The sequence below is a fragment of the Acanthaster planci genome, linkage group LG15, assembly GCF_054643075.1.
Source record: "Acanthaster planci isolate LZ-2023a linkage group LG15, COTS_SCS, whole genome shotgun sequence".
Taxonomy (NCBI): Eukaryota; Metazoa; Echinodermata; class Asteroidea; order Valvatida; family Acanthasteridae; genus Acanthaster; species Acanthaster planci.
The window spans coordinates 14,686-34,147 of record NC_141791.1 but is presented as its reverse complement, the minus strand read 5'-3'; the positions used below and the strand labels follow the sequence as shown (position 1 = coordinate 34,147).

Here is a 19,462-nt window from a genome sequence, read left to right as displayed (position 1 = left end):
TCATGGATTGTTTTATCAAAATCAAGTTTGAGAGCATAGTTGAACTCTTTAATTAAACTTGTGGATTGTCCCATTCAAAACTACAGTGGTCCTGACCATTGCCACTGTACCAATTGTATTTATCTCTAGTGTGGGATATGTTTGATGTATACATACCCAAATCTTTTCATTGGTATTCATACAGGAGGAGAGTCAAGTAGGCTAGTGCTTGTGTCCGATTCACTAGACCTGAAACAATCCAGACCTTTTCTTTTCCTTGTAGTGATGGTACAGTTTACTGCAAAACAATTTCAAACTACATTTATATGTATAAGCGACTTGTGATAAATTGATATTTTGGAAGAGAGCGTTAAATTGATTTGAACCTTTACCCTCAGATCACAAGTCGTATCTTTAACCACTGCATTAATCCCCAGTATATGGTCTGTCAGTTACTGTGAATTAAAAAAACTGTTATCTTCCCCAGTGGGACAAATTCGTAGTGTACGATCTGCAGAGGTCCATGGCAACTGATGCTCTCATAACTTCAAGACCAATTGTTATTCCAGTTTCTACACCATCAGAAATCAACTCCATGTTTGATACAATCTCTTACAATAAGGTAAGAATGAAACTCACATACCTCATTTTAGCAAATGTATCAGTGATTGAAGTACTGGTATATTAAGCCGAGTGTTTCTGGTCTTTGTTTCTTTCTCTCTAGGGTGCTTCCATTCTACGTATGATGAGATATTTCCTTGGTGAAAGCACATTCACAAAAGGACTTAAGGTAAAACCCAAGAATTATTCAAATCTCATCCTATCAACTTAGGAAAAAAGTGGAGTTTTGACTGTATTAAGTATTGCAGGAAAGAGCTACAATGGTCTGATGACTGTTTTACATTGCACGTTGTCTTACACCTTCCATTTTCTTTCAGTATTACCTGAAAGACAGGCAGAACAATACAGCAGAAAACAGTGATTTGTGGCGCAACTTGCAAAGGGTAAGGTAACAAGGGATAAACTAGGTACATTTAGTTGAGAATGGGAAGTGTTGAAAACTCAAATCTCTGTGATGTCAGGTCTTTTAGATTGGCGCTGGCCCTTTTCAAACATGGGATGAGTGTTCTACTTTATAATGCATTACATTTGTTTTGCATAATTAGTCCACTTAGAATAAATAATCAATGACTTAATCAATATGCAATGAAAATTTAAAGCGACTTGTTTTATTAATCCATAAAATCAAGGTTGTCTTGGGTCACTTTAAAAATGGTACCCTTGGATTTTTTTAACGAGCTGAAAGTATGGAATAGAAAACAACATTCACAGAAATATTTTGAAATAATTTCCGGGTGAGAATAATCTGCTGTTATAATTTTGTTCCTCATAAGCACTGATCTTCAATTGTTTATTGCCCTTACTTTGGTAGGCAGTAAAAGAGGACAATGTTGACTTTGGGTCTGGTCTTACTGTGGAAACCATCATGAGGACTTGGACACGACAGATGGGCTTTCCAACTGTTACTGTAACCAGATTATATGGTGGAGAAGCAAATAAGATTAAGGCTATGGCAACACAGAAAAGATTCCTGACAGATCCTGCATCTGATACTGGTTCATCTGCGTATCCAGACTTGGGGTAAGTTTCATCAATTTCCATCAAGTTCTATTCAACAATCTTCGCTCTTGCTGTACTATCTTGTAGCAATACATGAAATGTTATCTTTTACTGATTGTCAGGTTCCAACCAACTGTTGAATATTTCACAAAGCTTGAATATTATGACTCAACTTCCGCTGTAGCTTTGATTATCCCTGAATATAACTTTTGATGAATATTTTGTCAACAGATATAAATGGTATGTACCACTTACATATACCACAGGACAAAATCCAGATTTCGACACACCAAGCGCCATGTGGCTGTTGACTACAGAAAATGGTAAGATTGAACTTTACCAGTACATTGAAAAAAGTAGGAGGATGACCAAAAGGAAGGAATTAAGGTAAAGAGACAAAAATGAGTATTATACTTGTCAGTAGGCACATCCATGCTGTATACAGTAAAGTAATCATTGAGGTTTATACTGTCGGTATTTGTATGGGATTAGCAGAAAGGTTTTTTCATTCAAGTAGTTATCATTCTTCCTGATAAATGGGGTATAGATAGTTAAGTGCTGAAATGGCTGGTACTCTTTAGCCTTGCCATTGGTCAGTGCAATGACAGGTTACTATTCTAACAGTGCTGTGTAATGTTTGTTTTATGGACTAGCTAATATTGAAACGGCTGGTGATGATAGTGACTGGCTTTTAGTCAACACTAATGAGAGGGGATTCTACCGTGTTAACTATGATGAAACCAACTGGAAACTCCTGTCGCGACAACTGATGAATAATCACACGGTAAAGTGAAATCCTTTTCTTAGATAGCATCTTCTTTTGTGTTTAATTTTGTTTACAGACTGGTTTGTTCACTGTCACAAAGACATGCCTTTTTCTTATACAAATGAAATAACTTTCCAGATGATATCTACAACCAGTCGCTCAGCTCTCATTAGCGATGCCTTCAGCTTAGCAAGGGCAGGTGACCTAAGTCAGGCTAAGGCTCTGGATCTGACAAGTTACTTGAGAGAAGAGAGAGATTATGTTCCATGGTATACAGTAGATAGTGTCCTCGGATACATCTATGACAACCTGGCTCTTACAGCAGCCAATGCTTCATATGAGGTAGGTGTTAATAACCGGTTTTGCCCTTACATTGGCAAATGTTAACACTGTATATACTTAGTGTACAACTTACAGTGTCAGCACGTCTTGAAATGTGTGGTTAATGTGCCTTTGACAGTCCACATGCCATCAGGAGAAGTAGAGTTAAAAGTCATGTCACAGTATAGTTTCTGTAAATGGTATTAAAGATATTTTGAAAACAGAAAATAATGAAAATTATCCCGTCCCAGCATCATCAACATTCATAAATGCTCCCTGGTTCGATGTGGTTAAGTCATCCCACAATATCATTGCTGTAAACCATATAAAGTCGAACCAATCCTCATTTTAATGCAGTAGTGATAAACTTCATTAGCCTCTACAAATGGGTGTCTTCAGTCCACGCATTTGGTGATAAGTAAAGTCTTTTTTTTATTGGTACATGAGGTAGTGGAAGGTGTTTTCTGTTATGTGATACATGGCTGTTCCCATGTCGTTATATCATGCATGTTCCTGTGTTGTCTAAATGATCAAGTTGATCGTTTTTATTCCCTTCTATAGACTTACATGAGGGCACAAATTGAGCCAATGTATCAGTATGTTGGATGGGCCAACACTGGAAACCATCTCCAGAAGTGAGTGAGACACAATCATGTACCTCACAATTGAAACAAGTGATGATTTTGGAATGGTTCATTGGGTCTCCCTCAGTAGTCTGCAAAGTTCTGCTTTTATGCTAAAAACTGGTCCAAACTGTTTACACCATTACAGTTTTACAAATGACCATATTTGTTAATATCATGAAGGCAACATTTTATTTGATGATTATTGAATTTGAAGACAATAACTAGCAGCTTCATGGTGTAAGCCTTGTTTAGCTTCAGGTTAATATCCTTTAACCCTCCTATGCTTTGATGTATTCTTGACACAGTTGTCATATCAGTCAAAATCAGTCAAATTTCCCATACATGTCTGTGTACTGGGGGAAATCAATTGGAAGGCATTTTTGACTGTTTTTGACGGTTAAAACACCAGGAGGGTTAAGAGACATTAACCTTGACCCTGTAACTAATTTCCTTGTTTCAGATTAAGTCGTGCACGTGCCATTAACATGGCTTGTGGCTATGGGCTTGAAGACTGTAGGACAGAGGCTTCTACTCGATATGCAGACTGGATGACAGATATGATCACCAACAAGTAAGGAGTCTGTATCTTTTATCCGTGCTTCTGCCTCAATTTATCAATAAAAAGACCCAATTTTGTGGGACTTTGCAAATCTTTTCATGATGAATATTTGTATGAGTGGCTTTGGAGATTCAGTTTCAGAAATTTTGTTTGGTCTTCATGAATATTTGTCCAATGAAGAAGAGCTTTCTGAAGGTAGTTAAATATGGGGGAAAGTTCTTCACATCTAAAATGATCTAATCTAAAATGATCTAAATTGCAATTTTTTGTCCAATGAAAACGTATGTGTATTTAGAGTAAATGAGACACCAAATCTAAATGCATATTAACTCAAATGTGTAAAAGTTACACAAAAAGAGATGATTGGTGTATCATGTGACTCAGAATCACTTTATTTGCTACAGTAGGGTAGAAATGTAGAAGCTCACTTTAACTACAGTGTTTGGGAAGTAGTTTGCCTTTAACCTTTGACCTATGGTCACTGGATTTGCTACAGTAGGGTAGAAATGTAGAAGCTTGTTTTAACTACAGTGTTTGCAGGGGTAGTTTGCCTTTAACCTTTGACCTATGGTCACTGTATTTGCTACAGTAGGGTAGTTCTTGCTCACTTTCACTAAGCTATGTTCAACATTGGTAATTTTCCTTTACCTTGGGCTATGCTTTTGCCCTACTAGGGTAGAAGCTGATCTTCAGTACATCGTGTTCTGCACTGGCATTGCTGATGGTGGAGAAACTGAATGGCAGTTTGCCTTCGACCTTTACACTAACGGCAACACAGATACTTCACTTAAGTCCAACCTCCAATCTGCCATGGCTTGTAGTAAGGACATCAACATTCTTAGCAGGTTGGTCATTGAACTTGGTTTCTTTACAGTGAATAGCACCATTTACGAAGACTTCCAAACTGCAGAACTTTAAATAATGTTTTGTGTGTAAAGGTTGGCATGTTTTCAGTAGCTTTTAAGAAGCGTTCTGCAAGTCTGGACATCAACATTGTTTAAAAAATTGTGATGTTAATTTCAATAGATACCTTGCCGCCGTACTCAACACAAGCCAAATCCGTGAACAGGATGGGAAGGATGTAGTCGTAGCCGTTGCGTCTAATCCTGCTGGCACTAATCTGGCCTGGGATTTCTTTAGAAACAACTGGGCTTACTTCAGGAAGGCGTAAGTGAAAAATGCTACCCAGAGGGTTTTTCTGCTCATTTAACCTTCATATAGTAATACATTGTTTTTCAAAGATTTGTCATAGATTTAAAAAAAATCTTATGATTTTGTTTGGAGATGAAGAGTAAATAGGCCTCAGATTTGTAAACATTTGATAATCCTTTTGTTTTTGTTTAATACAATAATGATTTTTGTTCTTGTTTGATACAGGTATGGCAATACCGTTTTCTTATTCGATAGCCTCATTAAAGGAGTGACAACCCACTTTAATACCCTTGAAAGTCTTAAAGAGGTACAAGCCACTGTGAATGCAAATTTATTAGCAGTAGTATTAAACAATGTTACAGTTATAAAATAAGTATTACAGTTGTACTGGGTTTCCTCTAGCCAGTTTTTTCTTTTGTTTGTAATTTTGAGCCTGTTAAATGCAATTTCACTCTGAAACTTTTTAAAATTAACTCATTCACAAGTCAAAGTCTGAGGAATAGTAAGCACTTTTTCTGTATGTTTGCTGGAGAGAGAACACCGTAAACTAGTGGGATAATGCAGTAGGTTGAATCTTGGACTTAGAGACTACAAGTCTGTGGCTAAAGACCTGCATTGATCAACTTCACCCAAGTTTATTTATTGTAATAGGTTGAGCAGTTCATGGAAGCACATCCAGACCAAGGTACAGGGGCATGGGCATTCATTCAGTCGGTTGCTGAAATTAAAGCCAATATTAGATGGATGGAAGAAAACTTTGTAGAAGTTACAGAATGGCTAGACAATGCCAGGTACGTACAAACTTCTAAAGATTTAGTTGGTTTAGATACACTCATTGTAGACAGAATTTAGTTTTCTTCAAGAAACTTATCTTTGGAGCAAAGCAGTTTTTGTGTCCTTAAACTTACAATTAATTTGTCATTGTCGAGATATTTCAGGAGTGGTGCGGTTCTTTTAGACAATGATAAACAGTTTTTGTAGAGGCAGTCCAAATGATCTACATGTATACAGTACCTTCACAATTCGAGGTACGCTATGTAATTTGCTGCACTTGACCACCATTGAATTTTTTGGGTCATTTTATTTGATTGTATAGTTCAAAACAAGTACATGTAAACCATAATGGAGCCATATTTTGACGTTGGAGCTAGTGATTTTTCCACCGCCTGATACTAAATGGCCTCTGAAAAGGGGTTACCTTTGAAGATGAAATAGCTTATATGCATCGGGTATGTCAATACAGTTCAGTAAATTATTTTGTAACATTTGTTACAGCAAGGAACCGTGGGAGAGGATTCGCCTTCCAGATGCCATCTTGCCTATCTCATATGACCTCAAAGTCCGAACAGACCTGACCAATTTTGCCTTCAATGGCTCCGTGGATATTTTAATTGAGTGCTTTGAGAAGACAGACGTCATTCTTGTACACAATAGGAACTTAACAATCCCTGATGGTACAACTACCCTTACGCGGGAGGATGGTGGAACTGCCCCAGGATATAAGGTGGAACCCTGGTTGTATGCTGAGACTGAATTCATTGTGATTCAGTTAGATGCTTTACTGGAGGTTGGGGCCAAATATCACCTGCATATTGAGTTTAATAATGTCTTACGTAATGACCTGGGAGGCTACTACTTGAGTAGCTACAACCCAAAGTCTGGAGGAACGAGGTGAGAATAAGATCCCTAATAATTGTAAAATGATCAAATTATTCATGTTGGTTGTCGAAATGAGTGAGACTGATGACGTGTACTGTCAGTACATGTATATGCTTTGGTTATATCTAAAATAATGAGAGTGACCAGTACTGTCGGTTGTCACCCTTGTATTTTATACGCATTTCATTATGTACACTGAGTGATTTCTACCAGAGAACAAAGATATTAAACGCAATGTTTACTATAGGAACCACACTTTTCTGGTTCTGGTTACAGTGGCAGGTGGTTAATATTTTGCGGTCAAGAGGTTGAAACACTTCATTCCTAAATTTATACAGGTATTTGGCAAGTACTTTCTTTGACCCAGTGGATGCCCGCAAGGCTTTTCCATGTTTTGATGAGCCTGACATGAAAGCCACCTTCAACATAACCTTGGAGTATGAGCCCCAGTACCATGCCTTAGCCAACATGCCTATGAAAGGATCACCAGAGACACTTGATGGTGGATGGATGCGAGCAACTTTTGAAGAGAGTGTCATCATGTCAACATATCTTGTCTGCTACATAGTTAGTGATTTCAAAGCAAAGTTTATGACCACACAAAATGATGTTGAGGTAAGCGTATTTCCAACTTAAATAAAACTCATCATGAAGTCCCGATGGAGTCCTGTTAAAGATGTATAATTAGATAAAGCGTCAAACTTAGACAACAAACTATTAAATTCATTGAACATTCAGAGTACGAATGCGCAAATGTTTTATTAGAATATTGCGAGTTCTCCCTAGGAAATGTTCTGTCCATCTGAAAGAGTTTTGGAACCGTGGCTAGTCTCATTGGAACTTTTCCAGGAAACTCAGGAAACACAACCTACATCAACTAACCCCATTGGAAAGAGTTTTGGAACCTTAGCCTCTCTTATTGGAACTTTACCTGGAAACTCAGGAAGCACAACCTACACCAGCTAACCCCATTGGATAGAGCTTTGGAACCCATTTACTTGACTTTCTTTATGTATTCCAATGATGTTTTTGGCTTTATTAACACATGATTTTTAAAAATCATTTTCTGTTGAATCAGTTTGGTGTTTGGGCCCAAGAGGATTTCATCAACCAAACAGACTATGCTTTACAGAGGGGAGTGGAAATTCTTGACTACTTTGATGGGTTGTATGGATTAGAAATCAAGTACCCCTTGACTAAATTGGGTAATTAAAATTCACTTTTCTCTAGTGATCTTGGTTAATACCTTTTCCCCTACACAAAAAAGCTAAATTACTGGAATATTACTGGTCTTCAGATTATCAGTTTTGAGAGTGGAAGCACACCATTGAGGTGGAAGTCAAAGAACTCTTTAAGCCTAACACATAGCAGCTTTATTTAGAAATGTATTCCGTGCTGTTATTTTCTCATCAGATATGATTGCTCTGCCAGACTTCAGCGCTGGTGCAATGGAGAATTGGGGTCTAATAACTTACCGTGAAGCTCGACTCTTGTATGAAGAGGGAGTGTCGTCTGAAAGTCGAAAGCAGAGTGTCTGTACTGTCATTGCTCATGAGTTAGCTCATCAGGCGAGTCCTTTGTATTCATCATTGAAAGTTTGAAATATTCATGTTTTTCATCAAGATTGTGTACATTTCGCTCTGTTAAGTGGGTAGGTAGAAGAAACTCACAACCCTCACAACAAGGAAGCCATGCCGATCATGTTCTCCTTAATCTATTTCATGTAATCTGTCAAATTGGGTGGTGTCACATATTGTGGGTTCCATGGCTCACTTTCATGTTTTTTATGTGACTTTTAATATGTTAGATATTATGTAATAAATCTTAATTTTAAAATTTGTCTCCATCAATGAAGTTAATCTGTAATGAACTTTTGTTTGATTGTTCTCTTTTTTATTGGTGAGGCTCCAAATTAAAAGAAACTTTCAATTGAATGTATGGCCTACTTTGATATGAATGAGATCATTTGATTGTCCAAATGCTGTAAAACAAGCCGTTGGGGTCTTAAGCTTTTTGCATAGCAGGGGCATGGTCTAATGATAAGTACTTTGATTTTGTTGTGTTTAATTGCAGTGGTTTGGTAATCTTGTGACAACAAAATGGTGGGATTACTTGTGGTTGAATGAAGGCTTTGCAAGCTGGGTGGAATATATTGGTACACACCAAGTTGAGGGAGATGACTGGGCAATGGTAAGGATTGATAACTGCTTTAATACATGTATACCCCCAGATCTACACGTATGCACTGTGATATTTTCATTCTAAAAAGACCTGTGTTTTCAGCATTGCATTTTTTACATGCAGGGTATTGATGTCACCAGTTCTGTAAAACATTTTCATTCAAAATTTCATAGTTATAGATGGTGTACAAACTGAAACCAAGAAACTTAAAGATAATTTCTCTTTGTCTTTGTACAGTGGGACAAGTTTGTGATTTATGACCTGAATCGAGCAATGGGTGTCGATGCTTTGACTACCTCACGACCAATTGTTGCTAAAACGTTGACAACGTCAGAAATCAATGAAATGTTTGACACTATAACATACAACAAGGTAGGTGTTGTCATTTTTTAGTCTTAAGTTTTACCGAAAAGCTCACCAGCTTGTGACACTAGGACATTTCCTTGCAAAGATATGTAACAATCAAGTGTCATTATTCAGACTTTGCCCTTTTTCTGTTTTTGTGGAATCATTGACAAGTGTTTGATTGACTTAAACTTACAAATTCAAGGTTTTCTGTACTGGAGCCCAAATCCCAAAGCTGGAGTCTGATCCAAAACTGAAAATCAAACTAATTTAAAAAGGGAGAATCAAGCTTGTGATAGTGTCCCAGTGTTAAAACAAAATGGATTTCCTTTATTTTTTTTACTGGTTTCTGTAAACAGAAATGGAATGGAGGTAAAGTTTTGTACTCTTGAGGCATGGTTTCCATTGAGCACAAACCCAAAAGGACATGGCTTCTCACTCATAGATGTAGAATTAACTCCAGGGCTGTTCATGTTAGAAATCGTCAAGTATGTGGCATCGCTTTGTTTAAATTTCATTGGAAGGTACCTTTGTGTCTGGAATGGCCAATCACTCTGTGTAAATCTAATTGGAGGTGGCCTATGTGTCGGGTATGGCCAATCACTTTGTGTAAATCTAATTAGAGGTGGCCTATGTGTGGGGTATGGTCAATCATTTTGTTTAAATCTAATTGGAGGGTGCCTATGTGTCGGGTATGGCCAATCATTTTGTTTAAATCTCATTGGAGGGTGCCTATGTGTGGGGTATGGTCAATCACTTTGTTTAAATCTGATTGCAGGGTGCCTATGTGTGGGGTATGGCCAATCACTTTGTTTAAATCTAATTGGAGGTTGCCTATGTGTCGGGTATGGTCAATCACTTTGTTTAAATCTCATTGGAGGTTGCCTATGTGTCGGGTATGGCCAATCACTTTGTTTAAATCTAATTGGAGGGTGCCTATGTGTGGGGTATGGTCAATCACTTTGTTTAAATCTGATTGCAGGGTGCCTATGTGTGGGGTATGGCCAATCACTTTGTTTAAATCTCATTGGAGGGTGCCTATGTGTCGGGTATGGCCAATCACTTTGTTTAAATCTCATTGGAGGGTGCCTATGTGTGGGGTATGGCCAATCACTTTGTTTAAATCTAATTGGAGGTGGCCTATGTGTCGGGTATGGCCAATCACTTTGTTTAAATCTAATTGGAGGGTGCCTATGTGTGGGGTATGGTCAATCACTTTGTTTAAATCTGATTGCAGGGTGCCTATGTGTGGGGTATGGCCAATCACTTTGTTTAAATCTAATTGGAGGTGGCCTATGTGTCGGGTATGGCCAATCACTTTGTTTAAATCTAATTGGAGGGTGCCTATGTGTGGGGTATGGCCAATCACTTTGTTTAAATCTAATTGGAGGGTGCCTATGTGTGGGGTATGGTCAATCACTTTGTTTAAATCTGATTGCAGGGTGCCTCTGTGTTGCGGATGGCGAATGACTTCATTGGGGAGGATACCTTTCTGAAAGGTCTTAAGGTAACTTGGAAATGTTACAAGGTTATACCACATTGTAAGCGAAAAATGTGAATAAATGTAATGGTGTTACATGTATTTCTTGAGCAAACAATACATAAACAGAATTTAGTGAATTAATTTTTGATTTTTTTGGTTTTGATTAGTCTTATCTGCGAGGCTTGCAGTACAGGGGTGCTGAGAACAGTGATCTTTGGTATCATGTCAACAAGGTTTGTAGAGTCTTTCTGATTACATACCTAATGAAATGCTTGTTGGTTGTAATGACAGACCAAATTGGTTAAAATCGCTGCAGTTTACCCTGCTCTCATAATAAACATCCCTGTGACTCTGTCATTTACTGAGCTGTAGTGATTGGATCTGCAAGCATAAACAATGCTGCATTATGTGGTATCTTAATGATTTGAATGCTGATGGTAGAAAGTAATGATGAGTGAATCCCTCTGTGAAATGTCAGGAACACATGAACAAATAATGATAATTTGCCAGGATGGATAAACCACAGCCAGAATATACAACATTCACAAGTGTCAGGAATAGCAAACGTTCACTCTGTTACTCATTCAGGCAATGATGGAGGACGGAGTTGATCTTGGAGATGGCATATCTGACATAGCCACTGTCATGGACACATGGACAAATCAGATGGGTTTCCCAGTTGTCATGGTAACAAGGACATACTCTGGAGAAACAAACAAGATCACTGCCTCAGCTACACAGAAGAGATTCCTGACAGACCCGTCTTCTGACACGACATCACCGTATCCAGACCTTGGGTGAGATTACACCATATTACCCATTACATAATTGACATGAAATGTTGAATGTAGCACCTAAAATGCAGAATAACGTGACGATAAAATTGTTCAGTTATTCTTGAAAGTGTGGGATGTTATTTTGGGCTTTTTTTTGTAAATTGTCAATGAAAGATGGCCTTTTTTAGATAATTGAAAGGCTTTTGGGAAGGAATTGTGAATGGCTTTCCACTACTGAAACCTTATTTTGTTGTTGTTTATTTGCTGTAATAACGGGCCAAGTCTAGGTGTCCAAATTGAATGCAGTCTCGATCTGCAGTTGTAATTATGAGAGTCACTATATATTATGTCGGAATAATGGAAGACATGCAGAGAAAGCTTTTTGTGCAGAAATTAAACATTATAAGTTGTTTCCATTTTTGTGAATTTGTAGGTATGTATGGCATGTACCCTTGACTTACACATCTGGAGTTAATCCAAACTTTGCCAACCCAGAAATCCAGTGGATGAGACCAGAGGATCAGATCAGTAAGCTCATTAACAACTTTAAGCAGATGATGTATTGCAAACATGTTTTTTGTTTGTTTTAGGTTTTGCTATTAATTTTAGATCTTTGAAGTTTGAATGGAATGAGTTCAACATTGTACGTTTTAGCGCAAATAATTACATCATTTATGCAGTGGTTTCAATGAAATCATGTTCTTGAAGTGAATTAAAATCAGAAGAGAAAAAAATCCCAATTTCGAAAAAAATTTGGAGTGAGGATATTTTCACACTGACATGAAGACCTGATAGCATATTAACTCAGAAGATAGTTGCAGTTAGAGAGGCCATGCTGTGGTAAAAGGTAGTTGAACTGAATAAATTTAAAGGGTTAAAGACCAAGGCTGTCTCACTTTGCCTAAACCATTGAGCATAATCTTTAAAGGGTAAAGAACATTTCCTCATGATCAAAGAAACAAAATGTTTAATAAATTCTATTTTGTTTGTGGAACAGTTTAGGCATTTTGTATAAGAGTACAATGAAATCACGTCCAACAGCCTACATTAACAAAAGTGAATGGATGTTTACTGTTTTCCCGGCTGTCTTTATTCAACAGCTGATGTCATCTTAGATGGTGCTGGTGGTGATGATAACTGGCTCTTGGTCAACGTCAATGAGAGAGGTTTTTACAGCGTGAACTATGATGAGAGAAACTGGGCCTTGCTCAGTGCACAGCTGCAGACAAATCACATGGTATGAATCAGGAAATCAGTCAGATTCGGAAATCAAATTTCTATATAGCTGAAAATTCTGTTGAGGGCGGGACATGAATTACTCAACAAAATAGATGATAAAAACCATGTTTGCCTGAAACATAATTGCTTACCAAGGAGACAGACCAACAGTTGTAAAGGCTGGGAAGGGTTGACATTCAAAGTGGTATATTGCATAAAAGCGACCTCTGAAAAAGTATCAATGATGCAATGGCTCAAAGAAATAAATATTTAGTATGAATACTGTGTTTTAAGAAACAGTCAGAGAGGATGTTAATAAAATTCCCAAATCTACATGTCTTATAAGATTTTTTTTAACATTCCAGGCGATTTCTATACCAAGTCGCTCAGCCCTCATCTATGATGCCTTCAATTTAGCAAGGGCAGGGGATCTCAGCCAGACTAAAGCACTGGATCTGACATCTTACTTGGATAAGGAACAAGATTATGTTCCCTGGTATACTGTTGATCGCGTCATGGATTACATTGGTGATAATTTGGCATTGGAAGATGCTAATGAGGACTTCATCGTAAGTACTCAGCCAAGGTTTGGTTTGTTTTTGTATTTTTGTCCAACCAAAATGTGCTTTACTGCAAAAGCACATTTTTTTTTGGACTTTCACCAGGCTAATGTACCATTAGCTGATAAGTGGAGGTACTTAATGAACACTGATGATATACTACTGTGTCTTACAAAATCCAACATCAAAACCTTAGAGCGTTACAACAGAAAGAAATCTGTCCTGTTCTTTGGCATCTGGGACATTATATTTTGAGCACTGTATCTGACAACATGCTGGAAATTTGAGTGCTGGAACCCGATTTAGATGTACACAATCAATGGGAAAACAGCTGGGGCTTTGAGGGAGCTTTTTGGCCAGAGGGACATTATTCAAAGAGTACTATAGAGGATGTCTCCAGTAACAAGTCTTCTTAGTGAATTCTTTCTGTAGACTTGCACTTGGAGATCTTGAGAGCTTTAGTAAGAAGAGGAACTGTTGTAAAGAACCTGAGCAACAAAGAGCCTATTAACAGGTTTTTATTTGTGCAGGAATACATGAGGAAGAAAGTCACGCCAATGTATAACTATGTAGGATGGAATGATGAAGAAGACCATTTGAAAAGGTTGGTGAAAGTTCTGCCATTTTTTTGGCAAAAAACACTTATTCATTTAATAATTATATACTTCAAGTACACGCGTATTCACCTAGATCACCTAAAAAGAGCCTTCTGGGTTGCTTAAATACCATAACGCAACCAGTGCTGAATCACTGTTATTCGAGGTTACCATTTCAATAAAACATAAATTGAGTTTGTGTAACCGCAGAATCGTTGAATTCATTGCATTATAGAAACTAATGATAGAAATTTTGTAATAGCATTAATAAAAAGTGACAAGCAAATTTTAGGAAAGCTACCTTGCTGTGTAAAGAAACAGTAAAAAAAAGGGAACTAATTTCCTAAAAAAAATTTTAAGGTACATTCTGTACAAAATTACCTTCTAGTGTGCATTTATAGATTCTTACATTGGTAGGATGTAGACTGCCTGTGCTTCATATATTGTGGGACGGCATAAGTATACTTAACCAGTGCACTCTCCTGAGCTTGTCTGAAACAAAAATTTAAGATCAGCCAAGCATATGCATCAATACTTTGTTAGTAAGAAGGCCAAATAAGTTAAATATAAATATAAATTTCCATGGCCATGTTACGATATGTGCCTGTCTCAAGTAGTCAGTGGTGGGTAGCCGTGTCAGTCAGGTAAAATACAAATATAAAGAATCAGTAGCACTTGAATGACTAACTATTAAAGTAAAACTCTGCATAAGCTTTCGTAGCTACAGCTACTTCATCAGATGCAAGTAGCTTGCATCAAGCTTGATCAAATAGTCATAAAAGACCTCACATAGATATTCGTATACATGTGGTGCATATTGTACGATGTGGTTGCTCAGAATGTGATGAGTTGGGTTCGGTGTGAATTTTGGGCTTGTACACTGAACTCTCTGACAGTATTGTGCAAACATAAATGAAGATTTTAACTTTTCGATCGAACAATGGAAAAGGGACCAGATTTCATAGGATTCTAAATTTTATGTGATACCAAAAAAGTGTTTATGATCAGCTAGCCATTGCTTTATCAACCGTTGAAGACTGGCCATATGATGATCTCTTGACCAATGGGAATGGCTATACTCTCTAACTTTGTTCAATAAATGGTTAACAGGTGTGACCTTCTGTATGTAATGAATTGGTAGGTTGAGTCGTTCAAGAGCCATCAGTATGGCGTGTGGATATGGCAATACAGATTGTATCAACAAGGCTAAAGAGATGTATGCCAACTGGATGGACAACACTACTAATACTGTGTAAGTTTAGTTAGCAATAATTCATGTACATTAAATTGCACATGACTTGGATATTAATAGAGGATTTGTGATTCTACAATAAAACAATCTGAATCTGAATCTTTCCTGATTCGCACATTATTGAACAAGTGAATTTTTGGGAAATTTGATGAGTTTTTGTTTTCCTTTGCAGCATTGAAGCCAATCTTCAGTCTACAGTGTTCTGTACAGCCATCTCTGAAGGCGGTCAATCTGAATGGGATGCTGCTTTTGCAGCTTATACTGATTCTACCACAATTTCTTCTCTCAAAGATGTCTTGGAATCAGCGATGGCATGCAGCAAAGACAAAGCTGTTCTCCAAATGTAATAATATTTGTAGTTCCATCTCACCAGGTTCTTTACAGATGTATTACTCTGACCAGAGTTAATGACATGTAAGGGCAAGGTTGACAGTCTTAAATTTACGAGAGAATCTCATATGACCTGATCGGCCATTTCAGTGAACAACTCACAGTCTTTGAAATTGCTTATACATGTAGGAGTATTATTTGCACAACATGAAAGCTTTCCATTTGGGTTTGATCAGCCTTATGGTTATATCTCCCCAATGTTGTAGTCAAGACCATCACAAGACTAGACACAAGACCATGTACAAGACCAGTGGCAAGTAACAGGGTGAACAATGACAAAGGAATACTTTTGTTTGCAGTTCATTTGAATAGCTTGTGACTTGAATTCAGACTGGAGGTCTAGTGTTGGGGTTGGGTGTCTTACATGGTCATGACATCAATCCTGGACGACTTCTCCCAACGTTTAATTTTGTATATAACCATATACATGTATCTGTCTGTAGTGATACTTAACCCTCCTTCTTCATTTGATTCCAGGTATCTTAGTAAAGTTCTTGATACCGCATTGATACGATCCCAAGACGGCCAATCAGTTGTTTCTGCAGTAGCAAGTAATCCTGCTGGTAGGGCGTTGGCATGGAACTTCTTTGTTGAAAACTGGTCATTTTTCCGAGAAACGTAAGTTGAATATTGCTACCAAAATTGTCTTGGCGCATTGGAGGAAGAAGTGCCATTGTGTCAGGTGAATATGAATCCAGTTGTCTAATTTAATAGAAAAGAGAGGGTGATCACTGCTCGCAGTGACTTATTGATGGAAGCCAGAGAAGGTTTGTATGCTGGTTGAACTGTTCCTGAACCATAGAGAGGTTGGTTAACTCGTTAACTCAAAATTTCTCCTTGCAAACCTTAATTATAGTTTTCTGACTATAGGATTATTTATCATGGTTTTGTTTTGAAGGTATGGAAATGGGGTGTTTCTACTGGATAATGTTGTTACTGCTGTTACCAATGACTTCAACACCCAAGCTGAGCTTGACCAGGTATTAAACCTTTTGTCACCTTAGTCAGAGCACGGAGTATCGCTGTGGGGCTAGAAAAATTACAGGGCAAAAACTGTCTCTTCTTTTCATTGTTATGTAATTTGTCCTATTATTAATCAACAGGTGAAACAATTTATGGCAGACAACCCTGACCAAGGCACTGGCTCTAGGGCATTCACCAAGGCTGTGGCTGTGATCAATGCCAATATCAGATGGATGGATCAAAATTATGAAGAAGTTGCTCAGTGGTTGAGACTGAATGCGTAGGTGAACTTCAACCCAGTGAACATGAAGCTCATTGTCGTAAAGTGAATGAACTAAGTGAGCTTGTACCCAATCAAGACGAAGCTTACTGTCATAAACTGAGTGAACTAACTTAGCTTTTGCCAAATCAACGTGAAGCTCACTGTCATAAACTGAATGAAGTGGGCTCATACCCAATCAGAATGAAGCTCACTGTCATAAACTGAATGAACTAAGTGAGCTTCTACCAAATCAACATGAATACACAAGGCTTACTATCATAAACTGAATAAACTCTGTGAGCTTCCACCCAATTTATACAACATTCACTGTCCTATACTGAATGAACTAAGTGAGCTACCCAATCAACATGATGTTTACTGCAATAGACTTATAATGGTGAGATTCTACCCAGTCAACACAAAGCTAATTATGTTTCATCTGCAGGTAAAATAATTGCAACTGCTTGGTAAATCTGTTGTTCAAACTTCATAAATTGAATTAATAATGTAGCAGCACTTCAAATTGGAGAATTAGAGGTATTTAGATTGGCGAATTTATGCCTGTTTTCGCAAAGACAAAATATATAGGCCAAATGTTGATGTTTAGATTGATTTTTTGGTTGCTTAGATTAAGGAAATATTGCACCTTTGCATAATTCAAATAAGTAAAATATAAAAGTTACTGGTTTTTTTCAGTGTTAATATTATAGGCCATTTGTAGAGTAAATCAGGTAGATTTGCCTTCGAACATAGTTCTATGTGTATTAAGGATCCTCATTTCAGTTTTCACCAAAAAATTGTCACCAGGGGTTTTGCTACAGTTAGTGATTTTCACATGTAAAAATTTTTCTTTCTGATAAATATGTTTCAATAGGAATAGGTTAATTCACATTCCCCTATATCTTGGAATGGCATATATATCATAAATTTTATAACGGTGTCTTGATCATGTTGACTTTTGCATGAAAGGTTCTTGTTGTTTTGGAATAACAATTTCTTGATGTTATTTTAGAACACTTGCCTGACCTTTCAGTATTACTGTGTTTAATGGTTTTCGGACTTATTGATATACATGCAAGGCTAAGAGTCAGATAAGAGATTTCTGGTAACTTTAGACAGTGCATTTCATATTAGTTTCAAATTTAGTGCCCCTTATTCACGATTAGTTCATTCACGGTACATGATATTTGAATGTACTTTTGGTTGGAATTATCATACATATGATTTGAAGGCACTCGAATACAAATTTGTTGTAGGTTGCTTTTGCAAATTTCTGCCCCGTGTGTTTTACTGCGTTTTATACGTCCGTGGTTCACCCAGGGATGTCTCTGGTTGGCCACACATCCTATATCTATGACTGGCTGTGTGGGTCCACACACGGTTGCATGATGAGTGTACATGCCCCTTTCGCTGAGTACCACTCTTTATTTTGCCCATCTGTTTCTCCAAATGTATGCAAGCAGTCCCAATTGTGAAGATAGCCGACCAAAAATACCATACCCTGCACGATATGCGGCAAAGGGGGACTCCCATATGATACACAAGCTGTATTGTGCCTACTGCACCCCCCTCAGAAATCTGCGAGGAATTCCAAAGATTTCATCAACACAAAAGAAGACACAATAGGGGGTGGTCCTCCTTTGCCGCATATCGCGCATTATATGAAAAATACATCTGATTAGTTTCGGGAGGCATGTGTATGCTAAAATTCTCCGAATTTTGGACGTATATTTGTTGATTATTTGTAGAATGACGTCACACAGCAACTCTTCTGTGACTTTCTTCGTCTTGACGTCTAGGCGTTTGTTGTGATCATGGTGGAAACCAGGCTTCAGTTGCGTTTGTCCAGGGTTTGGGGAGAAAATTTCTGGATTTTGAGATTGATGCGAATTCCCAGAATAAATTTTGGGGGTAGTTTTTTTTCTTTCCAATACAGATCATTCTTTTTATTTACGTTACGAAAAATAATATTTGCGTTATCTTGATGGTTCGCTTCAGTGCGCACTGATACATGTATTTGGAGAGAGCCAATCACTAGCGCTTTTTGGTACTTTGCTTGGTACCCTGCTCATTATGGTACTTGCTATGCGGAATTTTGCCGGAGACCAGTTTTCCACGTGCGGTGACAATGAGCACGCACGAGAACGCGTGTTTGGCCACGTTGGCGGGATTGTTTGAATGTGACTTCAGAGGAGGTGAGTTTAAAGGTGAGGTTATTTTTATTTCAATGTAGGTTATTTTGAACTTAGCATTGTTGGTTTTATACTGCTGTTTGCTATGGTTAAGTACGCCCTATATTTAAAAAAGAGGACTCCACATAAGTGTTATGCATGCAGGCTGGGATTTTAACGGGGTTCCTTTGGTTTCTTTAGCTGTAGCAGTAATGGACAGACGAGGAACACTCCCGTGGACAGTTTTCTGGATTGTTACACACCAGGGATTTTATTTCTGACACATTGCTTAATTAAACAACTTAATGGAAACAGTTCACGTCTTATTCTGATATCTTTTGCATGTTTTAATGAATGTTATGTGTATCCACTTCAGCCTGAGCACAAGGTGCTGATGAGTCGTTGCTTACAGGACAACCGGCCTATCGGCATTTCTTGATGATGGCAATTGTTGAGGTGATTGTACTGTGATCTCTTGCTGCAGCCTTCTGGGTATTCCCCCAAAGGTATGATTCACTGATCGAGTCTCCTGTAAGCTCTTTCCTTCGTGTCCTATAGACCTAGCATAAGACCTACCCCACCT

The 19,462-nt window shown here is 37.8% G+C and overlaps 1 protein-coding gene across 4 annotated transcripts in view; it reads left to right on the top strand.

Moving 5' to 3' along the window:
• LOC110974484 (uncharacterized) overlaps positions 1 to 17,978 on the top strand; it is a 33,947-nt gene extending 15,969 nt beyond the window's left edge. For all 4 annotated transcript variants that reach the window (XM_022226155.2, XM_087146983.1, XM_022226156.2 and 1 more), the window contains 31 exons: positions 467 to 601; positions 704 to 769; positions 918 to 983; positions 1,412 to 1,620; positions 1,831 to 1,922; positions 2,253 to 2,383; positions 2,504 to 2,707; positions 3,248 to 3,321; positions 3,773 to 3,883; positions 4,546 to 4,716; positions 4,898 to 5,038; positions 5,249 to 5,330; positions 5,675 to 5,814; positions 6,299 to 6,694; positions 7,021 to 7,297; positions 7,761 to 7,887; positions 8,096 to 8,250; positions 8,756 to 8,872; positions 9,101 to 9,235; positions 10,650 to 10,715; positions 10,859 to 10,924; positions 11,280 to 11,488; positions 11,901 to 11,995; positions 12,568 to 12,704; positions 13,051 to 13,254; positions 13,776 to 13,849; positions 14,983 to 15,093; positions 15,266 to 15,436; positions 15,961 to 16,101; positions 16,382 to 16,463; positions 16,587 to 17,978. In XM_022226155.2, the coding sequence (XP_022081847.2) occupies positions 467 to 601; positions 704 to 769; positions 918 to 983; positions 1,412 to 1,620; positions 1,831 to 1,922; positions 2,253 to 2,383; positions 2,504 to 2,707; positions 3,248 to 3,321; positions 3,773 to 3,883; positions 4,546 to 4,716; positions 4,898 to 5,038; positions 5,249 to 5,330; positions 5,675 to 5,814; positions 6,299 to 6,694; positions 7,021 to 7,297; positions 7,761 to 7,887; positions 8,096 to 8,250; positions 8,756 to 8,872; positions 9,101 to 9,235; positions 10,650 to 10,715; positions 10,859 to 10,924; positions 11,280 to 11,488; positions 11,901 to 11,995; positions 12,568 to 12,704; positions 13,051 to 13,254; positions 13,776 to 13,849; positions 14,983 to 15,093; positions 15,266 to 15,436; positions 15,961 to 16,101; positions 16,382 to 16,463; positions 16,587 to 16,730 (4,329 nt within the window). In that variant the 3' untranslated portion in view covers positions 16,731 to 17,978. The remainder of the gene's footprint in view (positions 1 to 466; positions 602 to 703; positions 770 to 917; positions 984 to 1,411; positions 1,621 to 1,830; positions 1,923 to 2,252; positions 2,384 to 2,503; positions 2,708 to 3,247; positions 3,322 to 3,772; positions 3,884 to 4,545; positions 4,717 to 4,897; positions 5,039 to 5,248; positions 5,331 to 5,674; positions 5,815 to 6,298; positions 6,695 to 7,020; positions 7,298 to 7,760; positions 7,888 to 8,095; positions 8,251 to 8,755; positions 8,873 to 9,100; positions 9,236 to 10,649; positions 10,716 to 10,858; positions 10,925 to 11,279; positions 11,489 to 11,900; positions 11,996 to 12,567; positions 12,705 to 13,050; positions 13,255 to 13,775; positions 13,850 to 14,982; positions 15,094 to 15,265; positions 15,437 to 15,960; positions 16,102 to 16,381; positions 16,464 to 16,586) is intronic.
• The last annotated feature ends 1,484 nt before the right edge of the window (positions 17,979 to 19,462 follow it).